The 24,854-nt window shown below is 41.7% G+C and overlaps 1 protein-coding gene across 1 annotated transcript in view; it reads right to left on the minus strand.

The window, feature by feature from the left end:
- Positions 1-3,767: 3,767 nt before the first annotated feature.
- Positions 3,768-24,854, minus strand: part of SLC28A3 (solute carrier family 28 member 3) — a 64,797-nt gene continuing 43,710 nt past the window's right edge. Inside the window, exons 9-18 of the mRNA XM_068974557.1 lie at positions 22,855-22,935; positions 19,339-19,419; positions 17,309-17,434; positions 15,538-15,668; positions 13,393-13,561; positions 12,799-12,996; positions 6,928-7,009; positions 6,181-6,279; positions 5,824-5,944; positions 3,768-4,134 (exon numbers count right to left, since the gene is read on the minus strand). Coding sequence (XP_068830658.1) covers positions 4,008-4,134; positions 5,824-5,944; positions 6,181-6,279; positions 6,928-7,009; positions 12,799-12,996; positions 13,393-13,561; positions 15,538-15,668; positions 17,309-17,434; positions 19,339-19,419; positions 22,855-22,935 — 1,215 coding nt within the window. The 3' untranslated portion in view covers positions 3,768-4,007. The remainder of the gene's footprint in view (positions 4,135-5,823; positions 5,945-6,180; positions 6,280-6,927; positions 7,010-12,798; positions 12,997-13,392; positions 13,562-15,537; positions 15,669-17,308; positions 17,435-19,338; positions 19,420-22,854; positions 22,936-24,854) is intronic.

Here is a 24,854-nt window from a genome sequence, read left to right on the forward strand (position 1 = left end):
GTTCAGTCACTGTCTTCCTATTTTGCTAGAGGCAGAGTGAGTAGGGGAGCTGGTTTGAAAATTCTCCAAGCCAGGCTTCAGCAATACGTGAACTGTGAACTTCCAGATGTTCAAGCTGGTTTTAGAAAAGGCAGAGGAACCAGAGATTGAATTGCCAACATCCACTGGATCATCGAAAAAGCAAGAGAGTTTCAGAAAAACATCTATTTCTGCTTTATTGACTATGCCAAAGCCTTTGACTGTGTGGATCACAATAAACTGTGGAAAATTCTGAAAAAGATGGGCATACCAGACCACCTGAACTGCCTCTTGAGGAACCTGTATACAGGTCAGGAAGCAACAGTTAGAACTGGACATGAAACAACAGACTGGCTCCAAATAGGAAAAGGAGTACGTCAAGGCTGTATATTGTCACCCTGCTTATTTAACTTATATGCAGTGTACGTCATGAGAAATACTGACTCATGTACACCCGTGGCAGATTCATGTCAATGTATGGCAAAACCAATACAGTATTGTAAAGTAAAATAAAGTAAAAATAAAAATTAAAAAAAAGAATTAAAAAGCATTACAGAAAATAAAAAAGAAAAAAGAGAAACACTGGGCTGGAGGAAGCACAGGCTGGAATCAAGATTGCCGGGAGAAATATCAATAACCTCAGATATGCAAAAGACACCACCCTCATGGCAAAAAGTGAAGAAGAACTGAAGAGCCTCTTGATGAAAGTGAAAGAAGAGAGTGAAAAGTTGGCTTAAAGTTCAACATTCAGAAAACTAAGATCATGGCATCTGGTCCCATCATTTCATGGCAAATAGATGCGGAAACTGGAAACAGTGGCTGACTTTATTTTTCTGGGCTCCAAAATCACTGCAGATGGTGACTGCAGCCATGCAATTAAAAGACGCTTACTCTTTGGAAGGAAGGTTATGACCAGCCTAGACAGCATATTAAAAAGCAGAGATATTACTTTGCCAACAAAGATCCATCTAGTCAAGGCTATTGTTTTTCCAGTGGTCATGTATGGATGTGAGAGTTGGACTGTGAAGAAAGCTGAGTGCCAAAGAATTGATGCTTTTGAACTGTGGTGTTGGAGAAGACTCTTGAGAGTCCCTTGGACTGCAAGGAGATCCAACCAGTCCATTCTAAAGGAGATCAATCCTGGATGTTCATTGGAGGGACTGATGTTGAAGCTGAAACTCCAATAGTTTGGCCACCTGATGAGAAGAGCTGACTCATTTGAAAAGACCCTGATGCTGGGAAAGATTGAAGGCAGGAGGAGAAGGTGACGACAGAGGATGAGATGGTTGGATGGCGTCATCAACTCGATGGACGTGGGTTTGGGTGGACTCTGGGAGCTGGTGATGGACAGGGAGGCCTGGTGTGCTGTGGTTCATGGTGTCTCAAAAAGTTGGACACGACTGAGCGACTGAACTGAACTGAACTGAACTGAACTACTGCCTACTTTCTAGAGCCTCTTGTAATAGAAATGCCAAGCGGCCCACTAATGACCAGGGTAGAAAGAACTCTACGTCCAGGGCAGTCACAGGGCCTTTGTCATATAAAGGAAAATACACTCATCATCATGAACGGCTGTTGTCTTTAGAGTCAGAAGAAGAATGGACAATGGCACACTTTTCTTCCTGCTTTAGTTTAAATGAAAAGTCGTTTTTATTAACAGATTGTAAAATGTGGCACAAGTGGTAAATAATCCACCTGCCAATACAGGAGATGCAAGAGATGCTTTAATACCTGAGTTGGAAAGACCCTCTGGAGAAGGAAATGGCAACCCACTCCGGTATTCTTACTTGGAAAGTTCCATGGACAGAGGAGCCTGGTGGGCCACAGTCCATGGGGTCACAAAGAGACACAACTGAGCACACACGTGTGCACACACGCACACACAGCTGTAAAAAGGTAAGTTTTATTTAGGACAATTAGCACCATATGGTGCACCTGTACCAAGCATGTCTTCTTTAATACTGTGTTCCTGCCTATTTAAAATGTGAATGATTGCTTCTGCTTCCCCTGCTCCAGTACATTCAGTGTAGTTTAATCCTTCCTGGAACACTGTTGTCCTTCAATACCTTCTTTATAATCATTCCTGATTTTGGAATGGTTCTGTAATTGGAAATCAGCCTCACTGGGCAGGTGCATGTCTTAAGCTCTTCACAATGGCCTAATGGCCTATCAGCCTAATTAAACTACAGGAACATAAGAACAATTAGGTGGGAGGATTTGCAAAATGAAGGCATGTTAGTAATCTGTGTCGTCACAGAGACCTCACTCAGACCTAACTGCTTGGATGTGCTGATTGTATCAATGGAAAGAAAAATCAAAGAAAATTTTCCATATTTCATGACTCCAGTCTATTCTTAGCTGTGACCCTAAGGCTTCTGTGGTGTCAGAGAATTTGTTTGTAACCACAACTTCTGGATTGGACAGAGAAATGCCACTTCTGACCCCTTCTCTGTTTGCAAATCAGTGGGAAATAATAAAGAGAATAAGAAGCAGTAAATGTCCCTCTTTATTGAGATTAGGAAACATTCATATCTGGACTCATAATACTGTATTTGAAAAAGGACTTTCAGGTTAATGAAAACTGTATCAGTGTGAAGATAGACTCAGAAAGAAGGGTGGAGACTTTGGATTTCAGGCACAGATAAGACAGAATGCAGAATTCTTCATTTCACAGCCTTGGCTTGAAACGAGGTCAGCGTGCATAGACTGACAGCAACGTTCTGTGCTGGGTAAGCGCAAAATAGCGCTGGGTGACCTTGGGCAACAGCCAAGGAAACACACAGGAAACACAAAGACACTCCATCTTTGCCATTTCAGAAGACTATGGGTGGGTGGAGGATATACTATGAGGAATAAATAGCTCTCCAGTATCTACGTGTGCCAAAGAAGTGTGAAGACATCACTGTCTACCAAAACCTTCGACTGAGTAGCTTCACTGGGAAAAGGGAAACTTCCACCTAGCCCAGCGCCACTCACAAAGTTCACAGAGTATTGATAAGATTTCTGGAGGCAGCAAGCCTCAAGTGCTCACCAGCTCATTTGCCTGATCCTTATCCCCTTACTATCTATTCTCACCACATGACTCAGAAATAATATCTCCCTCCCTCAGTACTAGTCCATTAACAGTTAATTTCCAAGTGTGGTACTGGAAAGAGACTGGAGTGAATAGGATGGAGAGAAAGGGGTATGTGTGTAATATTGCCACTTTTATTAAAAATGAATTTTATTAATTTTTGAATTTGAAAAGGGGAAAACTTTAACTCTCAGGAATAAAACAGAGTAGAAAAATGCAAAGAGTTAAAAAGAGAAAAAAGAGTGAGAGAGAAAAATAATAGTCATAGTAAACAGAGGAGAACCAACATATGACTAACTGGCATCCCTCACACACTGTGCCATAGGCTTTTATGAAGGCTGACACCAGAACCTACAGAACAGAGAGAAAGGACGTGTAAATACCATTTATGTTCCCACTTCATCACCACCACACATACACACACAACACATACAAGTCAACTATTCACACATGGATTTAAAAAAATTACTCTTGTGTATGAACAAAAATGAAAACACAAATAAATTACTTAAGGTATTCCAAACCTTTCTCACATTGTTTCTTTTGGGTGAAACCCCTTTAATCCAGTCATTAGTATTTGTGTTTCCTCATATAGTGTGGTCTTTATGCCATTAAGATCACTTCACTAAAAAGCATCTTTGCATCATCTCCAGAATCTCTTTTTGAGATAGGAAACATTTTTGGAGACAACTTGTCACTTTGGGACACCAAAATGAGTAATTCTCAGTAGTGGGGAGAAAAAAGGGGAGGAGGAAGATACTATAGATCTGAAGCATTCATTCCTGTTTTTCTTCTTTAAAGCTGAAACTCCATGACAGAAGTATTGATCTGTGGAAATAGCTTGTTTCTCCCCACTCTCCTCAAAGCAGAAAATTCAGCACCTGTACTTAGAATTCTGTTGGAGGAGTGGCTGGACTCAAAGTACATTAGGAATCCAACTGCAGTTCAGTGTTGGTGTATTCAACAAGTTGCAGCAGTTCTTCAAAGTATATAGGCTATGGTTTCTGGTTGGGATGACCTCACCAGGACCCTTGACAACAGTGCTGGAGCAAAGGAGAATAAAACAGTTAGTTGAGACTTCAAAGACAGAAGATGAACAGAAGATGACACATGAGAAATAGCACAGGGTAGGAAGCTGATTTCTTCCCTCACATTCCAGTAGTATTTGTCACTCAGTCGTGCCTGACTCTGTAACCCCATGGATTATAGTCCACCAGGCTCCTCTGTCTATGGCGTTCTGCAGGCAAGAATACTGGAGTGAATTGCGATGCCCTTTTCCAGGAAATCTTTTCAACCCAGGGTTCGAACCTGGATCTGCCACATTGCAGGCAGATTCTTTACCATCTGAGCCACCAGGGAAGCCTAACATTCTGGTTAGGGTGGGTTAAGGACAAAGTAGTTTTGACTCTTAAATCCTGTTTGGCCTGAGAGACTCCTCTTATTTCCTCCAGAATAAACAAATAAAGGATAGAATCAATCTTTATAAAACACTTGCACATGGGGCTTCCCTGGTGGCTCAGTGGAAAGCAATCCTCCTGCCAACACAGGAGACATAGATTTGATCCCTGGGCTTGGAGAATCCTGCATGCTGCGGACCAGCTAACCCCATATGCCACAACTACTGAATCTGTGCTCTAGAGCCTGGGAGCCTCAACTACTGAAGCCCACGTGCACTAGAGCTGATGCTCTGCAATAAGAGAGGCCACTGGAATGAGAAGCCCATGCACTGAAAATGGAGAGTCGCTCCTGCTCACTGCAACTAGAGAAAGGCCCATGCCACAGCCAAAAACAAACAGATAAATAAAATTATATTTAAAAAAAACCCCAAAACTTGCACCTTAAGAAGGGCAGATGGAGTGGTGATACTGATTTTGATAGAAACTGTACAAGATTGGGGGGCTGGCATGAGTCACTGATGGCCCCTCATCCACTGAGGCTCATCACCATCATGCTGTCAGGGTAGCCTGCACTGCTCGATACTCTTGGAAGGGAGGCAGTACCTAGTGACTAGTACTAGGGTCATAGATAAGGGTCTGGGCTCTGCGGGCAGAAAGACTCAAATTTTCTTGGCTCTTTCTATCCTACTCTTGCTTGCACTCATTTTGCTTCAGTAAGTGACATAGTTTCTCCAAGCCCTGATTTTATCTAATGCTTAAAAAAGCAATAGTGCCCGATTTACACAGTGGTTGCAAGGTTTAACTAAGCTATATTAAAATGTTTGAGCAGCATTGGTTAGTGTTATGGTTTCTAGTCTTAGTTGAGAAAAGTCAAAATGAAAGGTGTTTTGGGATCCCCTGGTGGTCCAGTGGTTTAGAATCCACCTACCAATGTAAGGGACATGGCTTTGGTCCCTAGACCAGGAAGATTCCACATGCTGTTGAGCAACTAAGCCTGTGTGCCACAACTACTGAGCCTGCTCTCTAGAATCTAGTGTGCCTCAGCTACAGAAGCCTAGGTATCTAAAGCCCACGATCCTCAGTGAGAAGTCACTGCAGTGAGAAGCCCATGCACCACAATGCCACAGCAAAGAGCAGCCCCTGCTGGCTGCACCCGGAGAAAGCCCACACTCAGCAACAAAGAACCAGTATAGTCATAAATAAATAAAAAGATGAAAGGTGGTTAGAACTGCCACACAGGGTCCTCTATTAAGAGTTATGAAGTTATAATAAGTGGATGCTCTTTTTTTATTATTAATGATGACTATAAAGAAGTTATCATCAAAAGTACAATACCTGCTCAGTAGACCCTGGCAACAAGATACGACATTGGTTGTATTTCTGACTAAGCTGGAGTTGAAGGCATTCTCCAAAATGTGGTGGCAGTTGATGTCTGCAGGAGTGTTGGTAAGCATGCCTAGAAGTGGAACAGAGTGCCATTTATTTAATTAATGATGTCACTGAACTCTTCTTCTATTCTTGACTTCTCCACCATGCTCTGCACATTTCACATCACAGGATGCTTAAGAGCAGCTCTACCTCCCAGCTCTCTACAGCAACGTATGCTGTGGATGTAGGTGGTGGGCACTGTGCCCCCAAAGTTGCCATCCTGTGAGCGCAGGGAGACAGGACACAAACAACACAATATAATACCTGCAATGCAGGCCGTCAGGAAGCAGGCGATGGTCCCCGCAATCAGAGCTCTCATTGCTCCTGCGGTGATGTCACGCTTTCTTGAAGGAGCCATGGAACCTGGGGAACGTGGGAGAAAGTATGAAAGGTTAATGTTGAGGATATTGACTTCAATTCCAAATTCCCTGCCTCTGAGAGTTCTAGGGTTGGAGTCTCAGGTCAGCTGACTTTTCTTTTCCTTTTGTAAACTGACTGGGAAGATTCAGGATTCAAGAGCTAAGTGATGAGCTCCACACCCAGAGAAGTTTCTCTGGTGTAGGAGACCTCACAGTGTGTTGAGGGCATGGCAAGGCAAATGGGTTGCAAGGAGGGATCCCAAATATCTGCCATCTCTCACCATCCCCTTCTTTGCCTATGGTGGCACAGAATTAATTAATCATAGCATTTTCCCATTGAACTTCCACTGGCCCTCAGAATCCTTCTCTAGGTGGTCATTAAAAATCTATTGGAATTGGTATGCAAAGTGAAATGTATTTGTCATCTTTGAGTGGGGTAATAATATCTGTACATTTGAGCAAATTCTTCCTGATGTTAGCCAGGACACACATAGGAAAACTACATTGCAGAGCAGGGGCAAAAATAGACCCCAAAGAATTTACTGCTGTTGCAGTGTCTCTTTTTCTAACACAAATAATGTTACAGAGCAACATGGAGATCAGAAGCACATTTACACCGTATCTGTAGATGAAGAATATTCTTTTCACTTACTGAGTCCGCCGATCACTATTCCCAGGGAACCAAAATTGGCAAAGCCACAGAGAGCATAAGTGGAGATTGCCTCAGAACGCATCTGGAAATAAGCATAAACACACAGATGTATACATGATGTGACCTAGTTTAGTAAATCTGATATCCTAACTGGGCTTCCAATTCTGACTATGAAATCACTATTGACAGATAAATGTACAGTGTATGGTATCAAACACCCATTGTTTTTTCCATCTCCCCTTGAATTTTGGGGAAGGAAAAGGGGCTGTGTGGGTTCAGAGACTTCATGAAGTTCTTAGATTGGTAGTCTTGACCTCTACAAATGCTATTTTCTACTCAATGATAACTTTTATATTGTGTCAGGCAAAGTATTAGCTACTGATGATACAAAATTGGTTCTAGAAAATACTCACATTACGCTTATTTGACAGAGGATTTATTCAGAATGTATAAAGAAATGCTGTAACTCATTAAGAAGACAAGCACCCAATAAAAAACAGATAAAAAGATTTCATGAAAGATACGCAAGTGGCCAAAACAAGCACATGAGATGTTTGACGTCAATTATCACCAGGAAAATGAAAATTAAATGAAAACAATAAACTATCACTATGCATGCATTAAAATGGCAAAAAAAGATGGACAACACGAAGTGTTGACAAGGATGTGGAGCAATTGGAATTCTTTTACACTATTAGTGGGAATGTAAAGTGACACAGCCTGTTCGTAAAATATGAACATACCTAGCAGGGATTTTTTTTGTAATCGAATTAACATAACAGCCTGTATGATCAATAATACCACTCCTAGGAATGTTCCCAGGAGAAATAAAAATGTATGCCTACAAGGAGATTGTACATGAGTATTTAAAGCAGCCTTATTCACAATAGCCCCAAGCTGGAAATAGCTCAAATGTCCTTCAACAGCCAAATGGATAAATGAAGTGTGGAAATGACTTCACTTTCACGCATTGGAGAAGGCAATGGCAGCCCACTCCGGCGCTCTTGCCTGGAGAATCCCAGGGACGGCAGAGCCTGGTGGGCTGCCGTCTATGGGTTCGCACAGAGTCAGACATGACTGAAGCGACTTAGCAGCAGCAGCAGCATACATAAAATAGGATACTACTCTGCAATAGAAAGGAAAAAACTAACACATGCAACAATATGAATCCTGAATCCATTTATATGAAATTCTAGAACAGGCAAAAATGATCTATAGTGGGAGAAAGATCACTGGTTTCCTGGGACCGGGTTGGGGTGGGATGAGGTGTTGTTGACAACTGGCAAAGGGAAGTTTTCTAGGTGTGGTGGAAATGTTCATTATCTTGATTGTGGGCGTGGTTACAAAGGTGACAGATTTATCAAAATATAGGCCTTTTTTGGTATGTAAATTATACTTCAGTGAAAAGGAATTATCATAGTAAAAAGGAAGTTCACAGATAGCAGAGAGGCTCCTTTCAGCTATCTGTGGTGTGTGCTTGCCTTTCTTTTTTCCTCAGCTCTGACCAGATCATAGGAATATTAGGTGCTAGGAGAGTGAATAGTCTTTTCACAGGGAAAGATGAGAAGATGGCAGGTGGATTCTTGGAAGCATGAGCGTGACCCTCCTTCTCTGTTCCAGTGGACATGACAGGCTGCTCAGTCCAGATAATCTTCCTCAGATTGAGCAGCTGACTGTGGGAGGCTTGGAAGATTCAGTGGGCTCAGTTGTTCACCAGAGGCACAGCCAAACTGGCAAAGGCACCCACATGACCAAGGCAATAATCTTCTTTACCAAAATCCTGAAAAATCTATGATTTGGTTTGAAGAACAAACCAGGCTAACACTCTATCAAAAGTAGCAGTGACTTTTTTTTTTCCTCTCTTTTTTTTTTCATTAACCGAATTTTTAAAAGCTCACATTCAAGGTTCAAGTGGTAATGGTAAGTTTTTTTGTTGATTATAAAGCTCCTCTTCTCTTTCACAATTTCTGAGAACTCCTTTGTTGATATTCTCCATCATCATGCAGACAGGAAAAAAAAATATATTTCAAGTGTTTGGGCAGTCCACTGTTTGCGGAAAAGCTCATCCTTGTCCCCTGCTCAGTCTATTGCTTTTTCATTTAGTTCAATTGGCTTCAAAAATAGGCAAGCTTGTTAAGAGGCCATGGGGAAGGAGATGGCAAAAAGTGCTGAAGATTCCCTCCTCATTTCTGAGGATCTAGGGGAAGGAGGGACACAGATGTGGCCATGTAGGGTCTTATAATAAGAGGAAAAGTAGGCTGGGATGATTCCACTTAGCCTTTGCCCAAGGGTTATGTGATAGAAAGAGCTGCACTGTACTAGGAAATTAATAATAGTTCTTTCAGCTCTCCTTGTACTGGATCAAAGATGCCACAGGTACAAGGAAAGTCATTGTAGCATTACTTCTAATAGCTAAAAAATTGTAATAGTGTTCATCAACAAGGGACTGGTTGAAATAAGTTATGATGTGCTCATATTGTGTCACAGGCATCCAAGATACGTTACCAAGGGCAAAGAGCATTGCTAACAACAGAGAGCATGATGTGAAATGTGGAGAGGAGCTGAATCGTAGAGAAATAAGGAGGATGACTTCCTTTTCCCTGTACACCTCTTGTACCTTTTGAGTTCTGTACCATGGTACGTTTTTTGTGTAAACAAACATGCAAAGTATTATCTTTATTCTAAGAAAAAGAAGATGGTGAAAATGATGGAGTGAAAAAGAGCTCATTCTGGGGGTAACATGCTACATATGCATTCCTCTTTTTTTTAAACTGAAGTATATTTGATTTACACTGCTTTGTTAGTTTCTTCGGCTCAGCAAAATGATTCAGATATATAGATATGTATATATTCTATACAGATATGTATTCTTTTCCATTATGGTTTATTACAGGGTATAAATTTAGTTTGCTGGTCTGTACAGTAGGACCTTATTGTTTATCTACTTCATGTATAGTAGTTTCTAATCTGCCAATACCAAACCTAATTTTTCCCTTTTCTCTTTCCCCTTTGGTAACTGTAAGTTTGTTTTCCATGTCTGTGAGCCTGTGTCTGCTTCATAAATAATTTCATTTGTGTTATATTTTAGGTTTCACTTAGATATAAGTGATATCATACGGTATTTTTTTTTCTCTTTCTGACTTACTTTCCTTAGTCTGATAATAGCTAGGTTCATCCACGTTGCTGCAAATCACATTATTTTATTATTTTTTATGGCTAAGTTGTATTCTATTGTGTTTATGTACCATATCTTCTTTATCCATTCATCCGTTGATGGACATTTAGATTGCTTCCATGTCTTGGCTATTGTAAATAGTGCTGCTATGAACACTGGGGTGCATGTATCTTTTCATATTACAGTTTTCTCTGAGTATATTCCCAGGAGTGGGATTGTTGGATCATAGGTTCACTCTAGTTTTAATTTTTTGAGGAAAAGTGAAAGCGAAAATCTCTCAGTCGTGTCTGACTCTTTGCGACCCCAAGGACTATATAGTCCATGGAATTCTCCAGGCCAGAATACTGGAGTGGGTAGCCTCTCCCTTCTCCAGGAGATCTTCCCAACCTAGGGATTGAACCCAGGTCTCCTGCATTGCAGGTGGATTCTTTACCAGCTGAGCCACAAGGGAAGCCCAAGAATACTGGAGTGGGTAACCTATCCCTTCTCCAGCAGATCTTCCTGACCCAGGAATCAAACTGGGGTCTCCTGCATTGGAGGTGGATTCTTTCCCAACTGAGCTATCGAGAAACCTCCATACTATTTTCCATAGTGGCTGTACCAATTCCAACCAACAGTGTAAAAGGGCTCCCTTTTCTCTATACCCTCTCCAACATTTGTTATTTGTAGACTTTTTAATGATGGTCCTTCTGACTGGTGTGCAGATGTGCTCATTGCAGTTTTGATTTTCATTTCTCTAATAATTAGTGATGGGCATCTTTCCATGTGTCAGTTGGCCATCTCTACATATGCATTCTGAACACTTAGATGAAGGTCATCAGTGTGCATAATTCAATGGATAACACTGGGTTTTTGCCTTATGGACCCAGGTTTTATGCTTTAGTCACATTGTACCTTTTCCAGGAGATGGTGGGGACACTCCCACCACTTGTTGGTTGGTAAACAGAAATTGTAAGAACTCGTCCCCATTTGGTTGATTGGAAATAAGACATTTGGAAAAACAAAATGCTTTCTCTTTTGTGACTCAACAACAGCAAAAGCCATTGAGTTCCTGTCTCCAAATATCCTTCTGTGAGTCTGCCCCTGGTTGGGCTCACTCCCAACCCACATCAGCTCTACTGTTCTATTTCTATCCTCTTAATAACCTGTTCACAAACCCGCTTAGTACAGCCAGAACTGAGAGCTCACTTTGCTTAATAACAAAACTACTTTTTCCAGGCAATCGGCAGTAGGGGATGGAAAACATTTCACTTAATTTAGCCTATTCTTTACTTTTGGCAGGGAAGCCAGCTAGTTTGTGGCAGCATCCAAACGATGAGGACGTTTGGCCAAGCTCCATTGCGTGGTCAGTTGAAGAATGAACATTTGACAAACAGGAGACCTGCAGAGCTATTGTTCATCTCAGATGTGTGGGTCAGAATGCCCCCGACCATAAGTACAAATCAATACTGCCCTAGAGTATGCTGTTATATTTGTGTAACATGTGGGAGTAATCTGTGTGTTTGGTGTTTGGGAGGCTGGGAGAGATGGTCAGAGGTGGGCAGTCTCAGTTAGAACCTTGAACAGCATGCTTTTCCTTCCCTTTCCCTTTAAAGCCAAATATGTGCCTAGGACATTAATTCCAAGCAGATTGTTTTGATGAGTAATGGTGGTGGTAGGAAATGTTTGCCATTTCCCTCAGAGTTTCCATGTGTGACAATTCTGTTCTTCAGAAAAGTAGAAGCTGGAGACTCAGCTGCAAATATGGCTGAAATAACAGCCTCACCTGGATGCCCTTATCCCATTCAAGGCCAAGTAGACATGAGCCTCTCCTTGCAGGCTATGGACCTGAAATCATGACATAATTATAGGGCCTGAGCTTTTTCTCTTCCCTCATTCACTTGGAGGACAGCTGCTGTGTCTCACTGCCCCTTTAATATGTCCAGTCACTAGGTGGCACTTAGGGAGTTTCTCAGAGATCAGTTTCTTAAACAAGAAGAAAGAGAACTTCATGATCATTAGATGATGAGTCCCATGAGAACAGAAGCTTTATTACTCGTTTAACACTGTGGCACAGTGCTCAAAGAAGACATTCCATAAATATCTGATGTGAAAGTGAAGTGAAAGTGAAAGTCACTTAGTTGTGTCTGACTCTTTGCAACTCCATGGACTATATAGTCCATGGAATTCTCTAGGCCAGTATACTGGAGTGGGTAGCCATTCCCTTTTCCCAGGGGATCTTCCCAACCCAGGGATCAAACTCAGGTCTCCTGCATTGCAGGCAGATTCTTTGCCAGCTGAGCCACCGGGGAAGTCCAAGAATACTGGAGTCAGTAGCCTATCCCTTCTTCAGCAGATCTTCCCAACCCAGGAATCAAACCGGGGTCTCCTGCATTGCAGATGGATTCTTTACCAGTTGAGCTATTGGTTATAATCCCAGCTCATGGATTTGCACTGATAGTGGCTCAAAAGTAAATGATCACAGTGGTAAAGATTAGCTGTGTTTCTTTCTACACACAATCACATACATTCATGTGCACATGCATACCCTGTGATTAACTCAACGTAACCCGATTGTGAAGTCAAAGATTTGGGGCCTGTTTTCTTCTCTGATGTACCCCAAATACCTGGCATGGTACCTGACACACAGAGGCACCAGCAGCTATTTGATGAATGTATGTATGTATTGAAGTATATTGGGAAGGAAATGTACTCACCGACATATATTGCTGCACACCATCCACAAATTTGGGTCCACCCACTTGTCTTAAATGGATCAATTTTGAGAGTTGCTGATAAGCCACAAATTCATTGAAGAATGTCTTATAACCTATGAGTTTGGCAACCATGAAGCTATCTTGCCAGTCTACTCCCATCATGAAGGCAAAGGGCATGAAGATGTAGGAGCATATTACCTACAAACAAAAAAAAGAAGACCTCATTAGAGCCGTGATTTGCTTCCAGTTCTTGGGCCTCATGCCTGTGCCCAGATTGTTCCCATCCCCTCTGTGTCCTTAGGCACAGAAATCCCTGTTCCTCCTCTAGCCTCTCTCTATCCTTTAGGAGTAAAGGTTGAAACTGGTCATTTGAAGTAAGGAAGGATTTGAGGGAAGGAGTCAGGAATGAATGATTCTGTGTTGGGGGAAGGAGGAGAGAGGGGTGGGAAGTTGGGGGGTTCCTGGTAAGTCTGTACATGGTAGAAGAGTGCACTATAGCCAGTTAGAGTATATTATAGACAGTTCATAAATCAGCTTTATTTTTAACAAAGATTGGCAGAAACAAAAAGGAGGAGGAATATGATAGAATTGTACCTCAAAACTCAGTTGTGGGTAGTCAAACATGTTTCCCAACCAGGACAGGGCTGAATTCATAAAAGACAGCAGGGCTAGGAAGGCAATCAAATTCACGGCGATGTTCGCCACCAGGGAAATGGATGAGGATGCTCCTTGTGTTGCAGCTTCTAGGAGATTCCTTGAATCACTTTATCAAAAAATAGCAATTGCAGAATTACTAAAAGATTGTCAGTGGATGGACATCATTGGTGTAGAAATGGCATAATCGGAGCTTATTTGAAAGGAGAGGCAAACTCTCAGACCCATGTCCTGGCTGAAATACTCACTCATCTGAATTCCATGAAATCATGAAAGGATTTAGTTTTTGAGTGTAGGTGATGGGCGTATGAGTGTCTAAGTGTTATACCACTCTTTTAATTTGGGGAAATAATTTATAATAAAAAATGGGAAAGAATAAAATACTATACGTTTAAACACTTATATTTGATGGCTTCCAGAAAATATTTATAAAATATTCACAGTATCAGTCAGTCAGTCAGTCAGTTCAGTCGCTCAGTCATGTCCGACTCTTTGCGACCCCATGAATCACAGCCCGCCAGGCCTCCCTGTCCATCACCAACTCCTGGAGTTCACCTGGGAGTTCACAGTATAAGAAGTAACAATTCAAGGAAGGTCTGTGTATGCATCCATCATCTCATTTAAGAAATGGAATGTCACATCAGCTTTGAGCACTCCCTCATTAATCACATCTTCTCTCTAATCTCAGAGGTACTTGGCCCACTAGGATTTGCTTAAGATTCCCTTTCTTTTTAATTTTCTTTACCCCTGAATAATATATTGTGTTAGTTTACACATTTGCTAGCTTTATAATTGAAATCCACATATTCCATATATATACTTTGGCAACTTGCTTTTCCGTGCATGGTTATGATTCTCTATATACAAACAATGGATGAATCTCAGAAACATTGGTTGACGAAGAATTGATGTGTTTGAACTGCGGTGTTGGAGAAGACTCTTGAGAGTCCCTTGGACTGCAAGGAGATCCAACCAGTCCATTCTCAAGGAGATCAGCCCTGGGATTTCTTTGGAAGGAATGATGCTAAAGCTGAAACTCCAGTACTTTGGCCACCTCATGTGAAGAGTTGACTCATTGGAAAAGACTCTGATGCTGGGAGGGATTGGGGGCAGGAGGAGAAGGGGATGACAGAGGATGAAATGGCTGGATGGCATCACTGACTCAATGAACGTGAATCTGAGTGAACTCTGGATGTTGGTGATGGACAGGGAGGCCTGGCGTGCTGCGATTCATGGGGTTGCAAAGAGTCAGACACGACTGAGCGACTGAACTGAACTGAACTGAAATTCTGTTATATAATGACATACTTTTGAACACCTTAAATTCCTTATTTTTTCCACCCCTTTCTCTTTCTTTCAAAAAGAGCAAATAGTAAATGAACCTAAGAGGGGTTAGGAATACTAATATCACATCTCATCATCCCTATTATATAAGAAACTTCTGGAAATGGTGATCCTATGATTCTCCTACAGTCTTAAATCATGGCCCAATGAAGCCCATGTGTGGGTTCAGCTGCTCAGTTGTGTCTGATTCTTTGTGACCCTGTGGACTGCAGCCTGCCATGCTCCTCTGTCCTCTGGGATTTTCCTGGCAAGAATACTGGGGTGGGTTGCCATTTCCTTCTCCAGGGGATCTTTCTGACCCAGGGATCAAGCCCATGTCTCCTGTGTCCCCTGCATTGCAGGCGGATTCTTTACCGCTGAGCTACCAGGGGGGCCACAATGAACTCTACATGATATTGAAAATTACCTATCTGTTCACCTGAACCTAATATAATACCACAGACCAACTATACTTCAATCTAAAAAGAAGTTAATTAAATGAAAGACCTGAACAGTCAAGGAAATGTACTGACATTTAGGTACTGGTAGTTGGGAGAGATTTCCTTGAGTGTTGAAAGAAGATATTTGGATGAAGTCTACATAGTTATGGGAAATTAAATTCACTTTAATTCACTGTGTTCTCTGCTAATAAAATTTTTGCTGCACTTTGAATTTGGACTGGAACAAAACTCTCCTTCCCCACCCCCAGCCTGCTACTTGGGTAGTAATTAACTATTAACTAGGTGAACTTGTCCCACTTACCCATTTTCCATTTTCATGGCATTCTTGAGGTTTATTTTAGGTGTTTCTGTCTCAGGCCAAAAAAGTTTAGAAACAGCCAGTGCTGCAGGTGCAGACATAACTGAAGCAGTTAACAAGTGAGAGGATGAAACCTGTGATTTCAAGAGAAAGACCAGTTTAAGGTTTAGCTTTTCTGTTGTGTTTAGAATGAATGACCCAAACACCTTACAAGGGAGGTGATGGGCAGGCATTGATTCTGTGCTAGAAATCAGTGTTTCTTTGGAGGCTTGGAAAAGCTCAATTAGTCATCTCCCGGGCATCAACTCGAGAGAAGGAAGGACATGGCATCAACTGACCACATCCTCTTGGAGAAGCACAAACCAAAAGTTTACCATTTCAGAAGAGAATTAATCCTGTGTTTAGGAACTTTCAAAGAAGATAACTCTACCTCTCTGTTCTCTCGAATGTTCAAATAGCCCCTAAAGCTATTTCATTATGTCATCAATTTAGGTGATGGGTATCTGGGGTGCCGGCATGGATACACCCCTCTCCATCTCCCTTCTGGTTTCCTGATGTCCTTTGTGCCTCTACATAATATCCGTTTATTCAGAGTCCCTTTAATCTGTAAGTTGGTTTTGTTTTCCTCACTGCAGTTCTGCTTAAACTCTTTCCCTTTCCCTCTCACAACCTCATCTTGTTTCTGGATTCTCTTCCCTGTGTTTCCAGAATTATAGAATCTGCTCCTCCCTCCCCACTCCCATTCCATCCAGCACAGTTTTGTGGCAGAATTCCTACAGCCAACCATCTGGGGCATGAGTCAAACTGCTGTTCCTGAGGTCACCACCCTTTTTGTCTTTCCTCTTCCCACTGATTGGCTCTGTAAGATTTGGATGAAGTCCTGGATTGAAACTTGCCTATCTTATAAGAATTCCTCATCAGCTGGACCACACAACTGCTATATTATTCCATTTCTCCATTGGAGGCTGTAAGCTCTGTGCTCGAGGCATGTGCACCAGTTACCATAACATTCTTCAGCCCCATCCCATAGACCAACTGCTCTCAAACTGGGCTATACAATGAAATCTGAGGACTGAAAAATAATACTGATGCCTGGGTCTCATCCCAAGAGATTCTGGATGAATTACTCTGGGGTATGGACCTGGGCATTAGGGCTTTTAAAAGCTTTTTAAAAATCCCAGGTGATTCTAATGTGAAGTAGAGTTTGAGAATCTCTGCTGTAAGCCAGGAGTCAGGAAAAGCTTTTTGTAAAGGGTAAACAGTTTTGGCTTTTGGGGCCACAACTGCTCAACTCTGTATCATAAAATCTGCTTAGATAATGAACAGGAATAGCTGGCTTCCAATTAAACTGTAGTTATTAAAAAAAAAAAAAAAACAAAGTGATCTAAATTTGCCCCTGGGTCACAGTTTGCTAATCCCTGACCTAGATGGCCTTTAACTAGTGTCTGTAATAGTTAAATTTTTTTTTTACATATTTAAATTTTCACCCGAAGTAACCTCATAATATGAGGTTATGATTGAAATACCAGATTCATTCTCGTATGGTTGGATATAGTTCGTGTTTAGGTGGCTGGGATATGAAAGTGAGACACCAAAGCTCCTTGGGGTCACTCTATTCAAATGCCAAAAGAACTGTGACCATCTATACAGCAACAAGGGATACTCTTTTTGGCTCCTTATCTGGCAGCAGTAGTAAAGGAAAGAACTGAAATAACAATAGAAAAGGAAAAAAAAAATCGAATTTTTCCATAAGTTAAGCCTGAAACATTCTTACCCCAAAAGAGATGTATGCACCTAAGACACTTCCGGCAATGGTAGAGAACCCAGCCGTCATGATCGCGTGGAGTTCAGACTTGGTGACATAGGGTAAATACGGTCGGACCAGCAGAGGAGACTCGGTCTGCAAATACAAAGTGACCAGATTAAACGTTCCCTGAGGAGGAGAGGCTACTACTCAAAATTCCATTCTCTACAGCAGTATTTCTAAGAGTGGACTTCAGGCCAGTTCCATCAGCTTGACCCAGGAATTTGTTAGACCCACAGATTCTCAGAATTACTTAATGGAAAACTCTAGGGCTGGGTCCAGCAGCAGTGTTTTAACAAACTTGCTGGTGGTTCTGATGAGTGTTCATGTTTAAGAACCTATACTATCAATGTCTGGGTCTTCTGGACTCTAGGGCAGTGTATATACAGAGTCATATGTGAAGTTTGCAAGGCCAGTGGATGTAAGGCTCCTGCCTACCCTAGGATTGGACTCTGAGGACTTGGTACTCTTTTCTAAAGTTGGACAACCATGGGCCAAGTAACTCTCTATCCACTGGCCTGGCTTTGGGAACTATGATTCCCAAACTTCTGTGACTTCCCATCTCCCAGCTTCATCTCAACATACCCTAACTTCTTTGCTGATACCATAGGGAAACAAAGACATAAGTATTAGAAAATACCAGCAAAAACAAAGACAGGTGCCCACGGGCCCTTCCCTAATTGAAAATCAGAGAACAACCCCTACTTGCATGGAAAGGCATCGATTAGAATATAGTTGTAAAGGCTTGAGTTCCATTAAGGAGGGCAGGTGGCCTATGGTGTGGGACTCTCCATAAATAATAGCTGTACTTTTAGCATATTAAGTACATATTAAGTGTCAAATTGAGCACAACAGGAGCATGTGTGCAATTTTACAATTTTCCCCTCATTATTTCTAATTGTTCTATAAGATTGAGTGTGTTGAGCTTCAATTTATGGACTAAATAGAAACTCAGTACATGAGCCCTCTTACCCTGCAGGTAGGAGTAATCAGCTCAAGATGGTGCCCTAATTAGTCCTCAGGGATTTTATGACTATAATTATAATAATTTCAACTACTAGGGAAAGAACTCTGCTCTAGGCTAGTAAGCTAGGCTTACCGATCAGAAGGCTCAGCTGCCTGGAGCAATTGTAAGCTTTTAAATTTAGGGCCATGTGTTTTTCGGGGTGACTTGATTTTTGCTTCAAATTCAGTTTCCTTGCATAGCCATGCTAGCAAGTATTCATACCTGGTTTCCTTGGTGTGTGATTCCATTCTGCCTGAAGTTATGTATCCTAAGTGATGAGGATTTCTTACTTATATATCCCTTAGGAATGCTGCCATTTTGAGAGATGCCCCTTGGCAACATATTTCTCTGCTTAAATGGACTTCAGGCAAAAATGCATGTGATAGATAAGGAAGGTGAAAATGCTTTTGCTCATCAGCATTTTTCTTTAGGCTCAGCAAAGAGACTGTTGGATGGTTCAGATAAGTTGAGAATGAGCTTAAGTACTGATATCGCTGCATGGTTCCTGGGGGAAAGCCTTTCTTGGTCTCTTTCATTGCCACAAGCTTTATATTAGTACTAGAGAATGCGAGGCTGCCTGTTACATATTTGCAGCTTCAAGACGAATGGTGAACTCCGTTTGAGTAGATGAGCCTTTGACGGGTGGGTCAGAAACCTCAACAACTCAATTAATTCAGAAAAGATTTGTTGAGCATCTATACATGAGAAGCCCTATGCTTTGATAAAATGATTCAGTTTTTCTTCCTCTCCATAAACTTCCAAGAACCCAGATTCCACACTAGGGCATGGACTCTTTTAGAAGAGCTCTCTCTCTCTCTCTCTCTCTCTCTCTCCCCTTGGAGTCTGCACATTATTAATATTGAGGGTTCCTTATCTTGATATCTTCCTCCTACAGTAAAGGAAATAACACTGTCATTAAAAAAATTTTTTTTTCCTCTTTCTGGAAAGAGTATCCATTTTAGCAGATGTTTTGTTTTTTGATATTATAACTTACCTGTCCAATAAATATATTGCCAGAAGCAACTACAGATTCAACGGGAGATGTTCCCATAGTCACTAGCATTACCCATCCAACCTAAAAGGCAAACAAGGATAAAGTCAGTAAGGAACTGTTTGTACACACAGAACTTCAAAGTAGGGATAAAAATCTTTAAAATGGAGGAAAATACGGAGGACTTCAACAATTGTACTAAGCTTGAATATACATACATTATTGATAGGGACAGGATAAAGGGACAAAGTAGGTGATTAAATAGCAAATCACACTAAGGGATTGCAAATAGAAAAAAAAAAAAAAAGGGGAGATTCCTGTAAGTTAATGATTACTCAGGAAAGCAGATTTGCTTAAGCATAAAACCAAGCAAGCTTGCTTAGCAACAAACCCTGCAACAGAAGTACAAGAGATGCCCCCAAACAATGAAACAATGGCGGCGTGAGACCCACATCCTGCCCAGCGAGTTCAGTAACATGCTCTCTGCACACATAAAAACAATAATTTATGAAAAGGTGACACTTCAAAATGAAAGACCCTCATTGTACTGAAATGTGAAATAATTTTACGTAGTGCCATGACAGTTTTGGCTTGACCCGGTGGGGACAAAAAACTCCTCTGACAAGCATGGAGGAGGAACTGATGAAGGAAGCAAGGTGTCTACTCAAGAATGAGGAAGAACATGGTCTTTTCCCTCTCTGCACTTTTCCTTTGCTTATAAGACTGTAGCCCACTAGTTTCTCAGGGTGTGGCGCCTTCTTGCCTGTCTGCTTGTAAAATTCGTAAGCATCCTATTCTAATAAATCATGCCTTTCACTGAATTCTTTCTGCACTGAGAAAGAAAGGACTGGAGCTCCTTGGAATCCCTCAAAACACCACCCAGTGTTTTCATTGTATAGTGCATAAAGCAGGCTGATCAAATCTTATTTGAATGGTAAGTCTGAGTCAATATGCCGGCAAATTTGAAAACTCAGCAGTGGCCACAGCACTGGAAAAGGTCAGTTTTCATTCCAGTTCCAAAGAAAAGCAATGCCAAAGAATGTTCAAACTACTGCACAATTGCACTCATCTCACACGCTAGCAAAGTAATGCTCAAAATTCTCCAAGCCAGGCTTCAACAGTACATGAACCGTGAATTTCCAGATGTTCAAGCTGGATTTAGAAAAGTCAGAAAAACCAGAGATTAGATTGCCAAAATCCGCTGGATCATCAAAAAAGCAAGAGAGTTCCAGAAGCATCTACTTCTGCTTTATTGACTACTCCAAAGCCTTTGATTGTGTGGATCACAACAAACTGGAAAATTCTTCAAGAGATGGGAATACCAGACCTCCTGACCTGCCTCCTGAGAAACCTGTATGCAGGTCAAGAAGCAACAGTTAGAACTAGATATGGAACAACAGACTGGTTCCAAATTGGGAAAGGAGTATGTCAAGGCCGTATATTGTCATCCTGCTTATTTAACTTATATGCAGAGTACATCATGCGAAATGCTGGGCTGGATGAAGCACAAGCTGGAATCAAGACTGCTGGGAGAAATATCAGTAACCTCAAATATGCAGATGACACCACCCATACGGCAGAAAGCAAAGAACTAAAGAGCCTCGTGATGAAAGTGAAAGAGGAGAGTGAAAAAGTTGGCTTAAAGCTCAATATTCAGAAAACTAAGATCATAGCATTCAGTCCCATCACTTCATGTCAAATAGATGGGGAAACAATGGAAAGAGTGACAGACTTTCCTTATTGGGCTTCAAAATCACTGCAGAAGGTTACTGCAGCCATGAAAGTAAAAGATACTTGCTCCTTGGAAGGAAAGTTATGACCAACCTAGGCAGCATATTAAAAAGCAGAGACATTGCTTTGTCAGCAAAGGTCCATCTAGTCAAAGCTATGGTTTTTCCAGTATGGATGTGCAAGTTGAACCATGAAGAAAGCTGAGCACCAAAGAATTGATGCTTTTGAACTGTCGTGTTGGAGAAGATCCTTGAGAGTCCCTTGGACTGCAAGGAGATCAAACCAGTCAATCCTAAAGGATATTAGTCCTGAATATCCATTGGAAGGACTGATGCTGAAGCTGAAACTCCAATATTTTGGCCACCTGATATGAAGAACCGACTCATTGGAAAAAACCCTGACACTGGGAAGGATTGAAGGTGGGAGGAGGAGGGGTTGACAGAGGATGAGGTATTTGGATGGCATCACTGATTTGATGGACATGAGTTTGAGCAAGCTCCAGGAGTTGGTGATGGACAGGGAGGCCTGGCATGCTGCAGTCCATGGGGTCTCAGAGTCAGACATGACTGAGTGACTGAACTGAACTGAACTGAAGTCTGAGTCATTGTATATTCTTTGAACACTATACAATGAATGTCTCTTGAAATATCTATTTTGTATAAGTAATGTCTTGATTTTTTTTTCAAGTAATAAGTTTTAATATTTTCTAACAGTCATGTCAGTCTTCACAGCATTCCAAGGACTATTTTAAGCCCTTGTTCTAGTGAATTTAATCCTTATAATAGCCCTCTCAGGGAGGTTCTGTAGTTAGACACATTTTACAGAAGAGGAAACCAAGGCACAGAACGGTTTAGTTGTTCTGTCAGAGATTGCTTAGCTAATAAGTAATGGGATGTAGTTGAGGTTTGGTCTTTTCTACCGAAGTCTCAAACATGGTTGACAGTCCCACTTTTGTAGTGGTTCTTCCAACCAGAGACTGTAGGGCCCACATGAGAATGGGGACTTTCTGTTGCATCCTCTCTCCTTCCTTCCTGCTTCGACATGAAACACAGGAATACTAAGTGTTTCAACTGACAGTCAGAAAAATATGCACTCTGGCACTCTTGCTGAAACCTTTAATACTGCTGTTATTCTGGCTCTCTCTCCATTTTATTTATTTACAGGGATCAAAGGAGGGTTGTGGCTGTGCCAAAAACCTCTATACGCTGCCTTGCTCTCGAGTGCATTTAAACTAACTTACAAATTACTGAGTTTTGTGATATAACATGATGTAGGACTGACAGTTGTTGGGGCAGCAGGACTGAGATGAACTTTTCAGACCTAAAAAAAAAATTTTTGCATGCTGACAAAAGCCCCTCATGAGAGAAGAGCACCTTTCCTTTCTTCCTTTGATTCTCTAGCAACTCCTAAACAAGGAGGATCCATTTGGGTTATCATCTGAGGGTAAGCAGTGACTCTGTGTAAGGCATGGCTGGATAGTCAAGATGAAAGGACAATCTGGTCCTGACTTGTTGAAGTCAGTTCTTTGGTTAACGGAGTAAGTGCTGAGGTTTCATGAAGATGTCCAGGGAGTCGCAAGTCACAGCGTTATTAGAAGTCCTGGAGATAAAATCCCCTCTGTAGATCCATGGAGGAGTTTGGGGTTTGAATCTAATACCTTGGGAAAGGAGTGGATCTTGGTATGAAGGGAAAGGCACTTTGTAAAAATCCAGATAAAAGACATTCAAGACTTTGTCCCTGAGATAATCAGCTCGACCCCTGTCACCCACTTCCTTCTAGTCCCGGTACCTTTCTAACAATCCACTGCATCAATCCGAGGTAGTACAACATGGACATCACAGTGCTGAAGAAGATCACAATGGGCAGGACCTGGGGGTGGGTGGAGGACAAGAGTGGCCGCAGGTTAACACGATCCCAGCAGTACTAGTAGGTTTCAGATCAGTCTCCTTCTTTCTGCCTCCTTTTTCCCCTCTGAAATGTCATCAAAATACTGGAAACTTCTCTTGAATAAAGAACACTTTTATCAGGCAACCTCCTCATCTACATACAGTCTCTTTTAATTTGTTCAGAGTAAACTTGAGTGTATTTCATAGGAAACTTAAAAAATCCTACTATGATGGGCTTTCCTTACTTCAGTTTCTAGAGAAGCAATGACATTTTGGGGACGAAACTTATAATAATTAGATCAAGAAACTGAAAACCACTGGCAGATATCCTTGTCATTCTGATATTCAACAGACATAGGATTCACTACTTATCATCAGAACAACCTGGATCAAGGTTAACTGCGAGCAACCTCAGGTCTTTATTTATAGTAGTGACCCAGTAGGTGCTTAAATAATGCCTCCTACAGAGCAAGCATTCATGCATTTAGTTTTTAGAATAATGAATATTTTACTTATAGACTTTTGAATCATTATACAAAGATTAGACTTTGGAACTAGTCTACTTCTGTGTTAATGAAGGTTGTCTTTTTCTAGATCTTTTCCTGATGCTCTTTGGATGCCTTCCACGCAGCTTGCGTTTCTGCAGGGAGCGGTTTCTACCCTGCGTGCACCACACTGCGTTGTGGTCTGCCCCTTCACCATCCCTACTCCATTGTTCCCTTTCCCTCTGTTCCTAGCTAAATGGCCAGGAACAAGCTGCCACCAGAGACACAGAAGGACTGAGGACAATGTGTACAGGATCTAATTTAGAAAAATCTATTAAAAGGCTGTTTGTGCCATTATTCAGAATGCACTCATTTATGTGCTTTTATTGGCTTTAATGGGCAGGCATAGCCTTCCTGAAAGCTTCAAGGAGTTAAAGGGGCTCATCTCATTAATGTTCCCACAGGGAATCTATTCTGGCAGAAAGGATGCCCTGGGGGAGAGGACAGGTGTTGTTCTTGTTGTTGGTGGTGGTGGTGGTGGGGAGGTCTGAAGACAGTGGTGCAGCCTGAACAGCAAGTTCCACCTTCTTTGTGATTTTATTTTTTGTAATTCTGGATTCAATTTATGATAGGAACATATTTCTATCTCAGGTTGCAAACACTGGACCTTTCAGAGATGGCTTAGTTATTTCAGCACCAAAGTATCAAATCAGTAGTTTAAAAAAGGATTCAGCATAGCAGTTGGCCGAGGTAATTTGGAGGTAAATGGAGTCCATGAGTGAGAAAACAATAAAAAAATGTAGGAACAATAGCATGCCATAAAAAAGAAATCTGAAGAAAAAGCCAAATGCTTTTTCTGACTCATCAACAAGGATTTGTAGGGACTTCCCAGAGGAAGGTGAGCTTCCTGGGGCTGTGAGAATTGATTAAGCCTGACCTTGGGGCTAAGTCACCAAGTTGCCTTCCTTCCTGTGGTTGGGAGAAGGCCCGGCCTGAAGGCCTGCCAAGGTGAAGGCAGTACTGAAGCAAAAAGGGGAAAGGTTTAGCACGGGGATGGTTCTGTAAGAACAGAGGTTGATGTGGGTGACCAGCTGTCCCAGTCTGTCTGGGATTAAGACGTTTCCTGAGTGCAGAGCTGTCACTGAGCCTGGACCAGGAAGGCATTAGCAGCCATATGTCTATTCATTGCCAGGTACCTCATGTTCTTTCCCCTGAAATCTCAGATCCTATTACCCCATATGAGCTTTCATAAGTATATCAGCAAATGTTATGCAACTCCCCAAGGTACAGGCACAGCTTGTTTGGCTGTGCTTCACTTTATTGCACTTCTTGCATGTTGTATTTTTCACAGATTGAAAGATTGCGGCACTCCTTCATTGAGCAAGTCTATTGGCGCCATTTTTCCAATAGCATTTGC

The sequence above is a fragment of the Capricornis sumatraensis genome, chromosome 6, assembly GCF_032405125.1.
Source record: "Capricornis sumatraensis isolate serow.1 chromosome 6, serow.2, whole genome shotgun sequence".
NCBI classification, from domain to species: domain Eukaryota; kingdom Metazoa; phylum Chordata; class Mammalia; order Artiodactyla; family Bovidae; genus Capricornis; species Capricornis sumatraensis.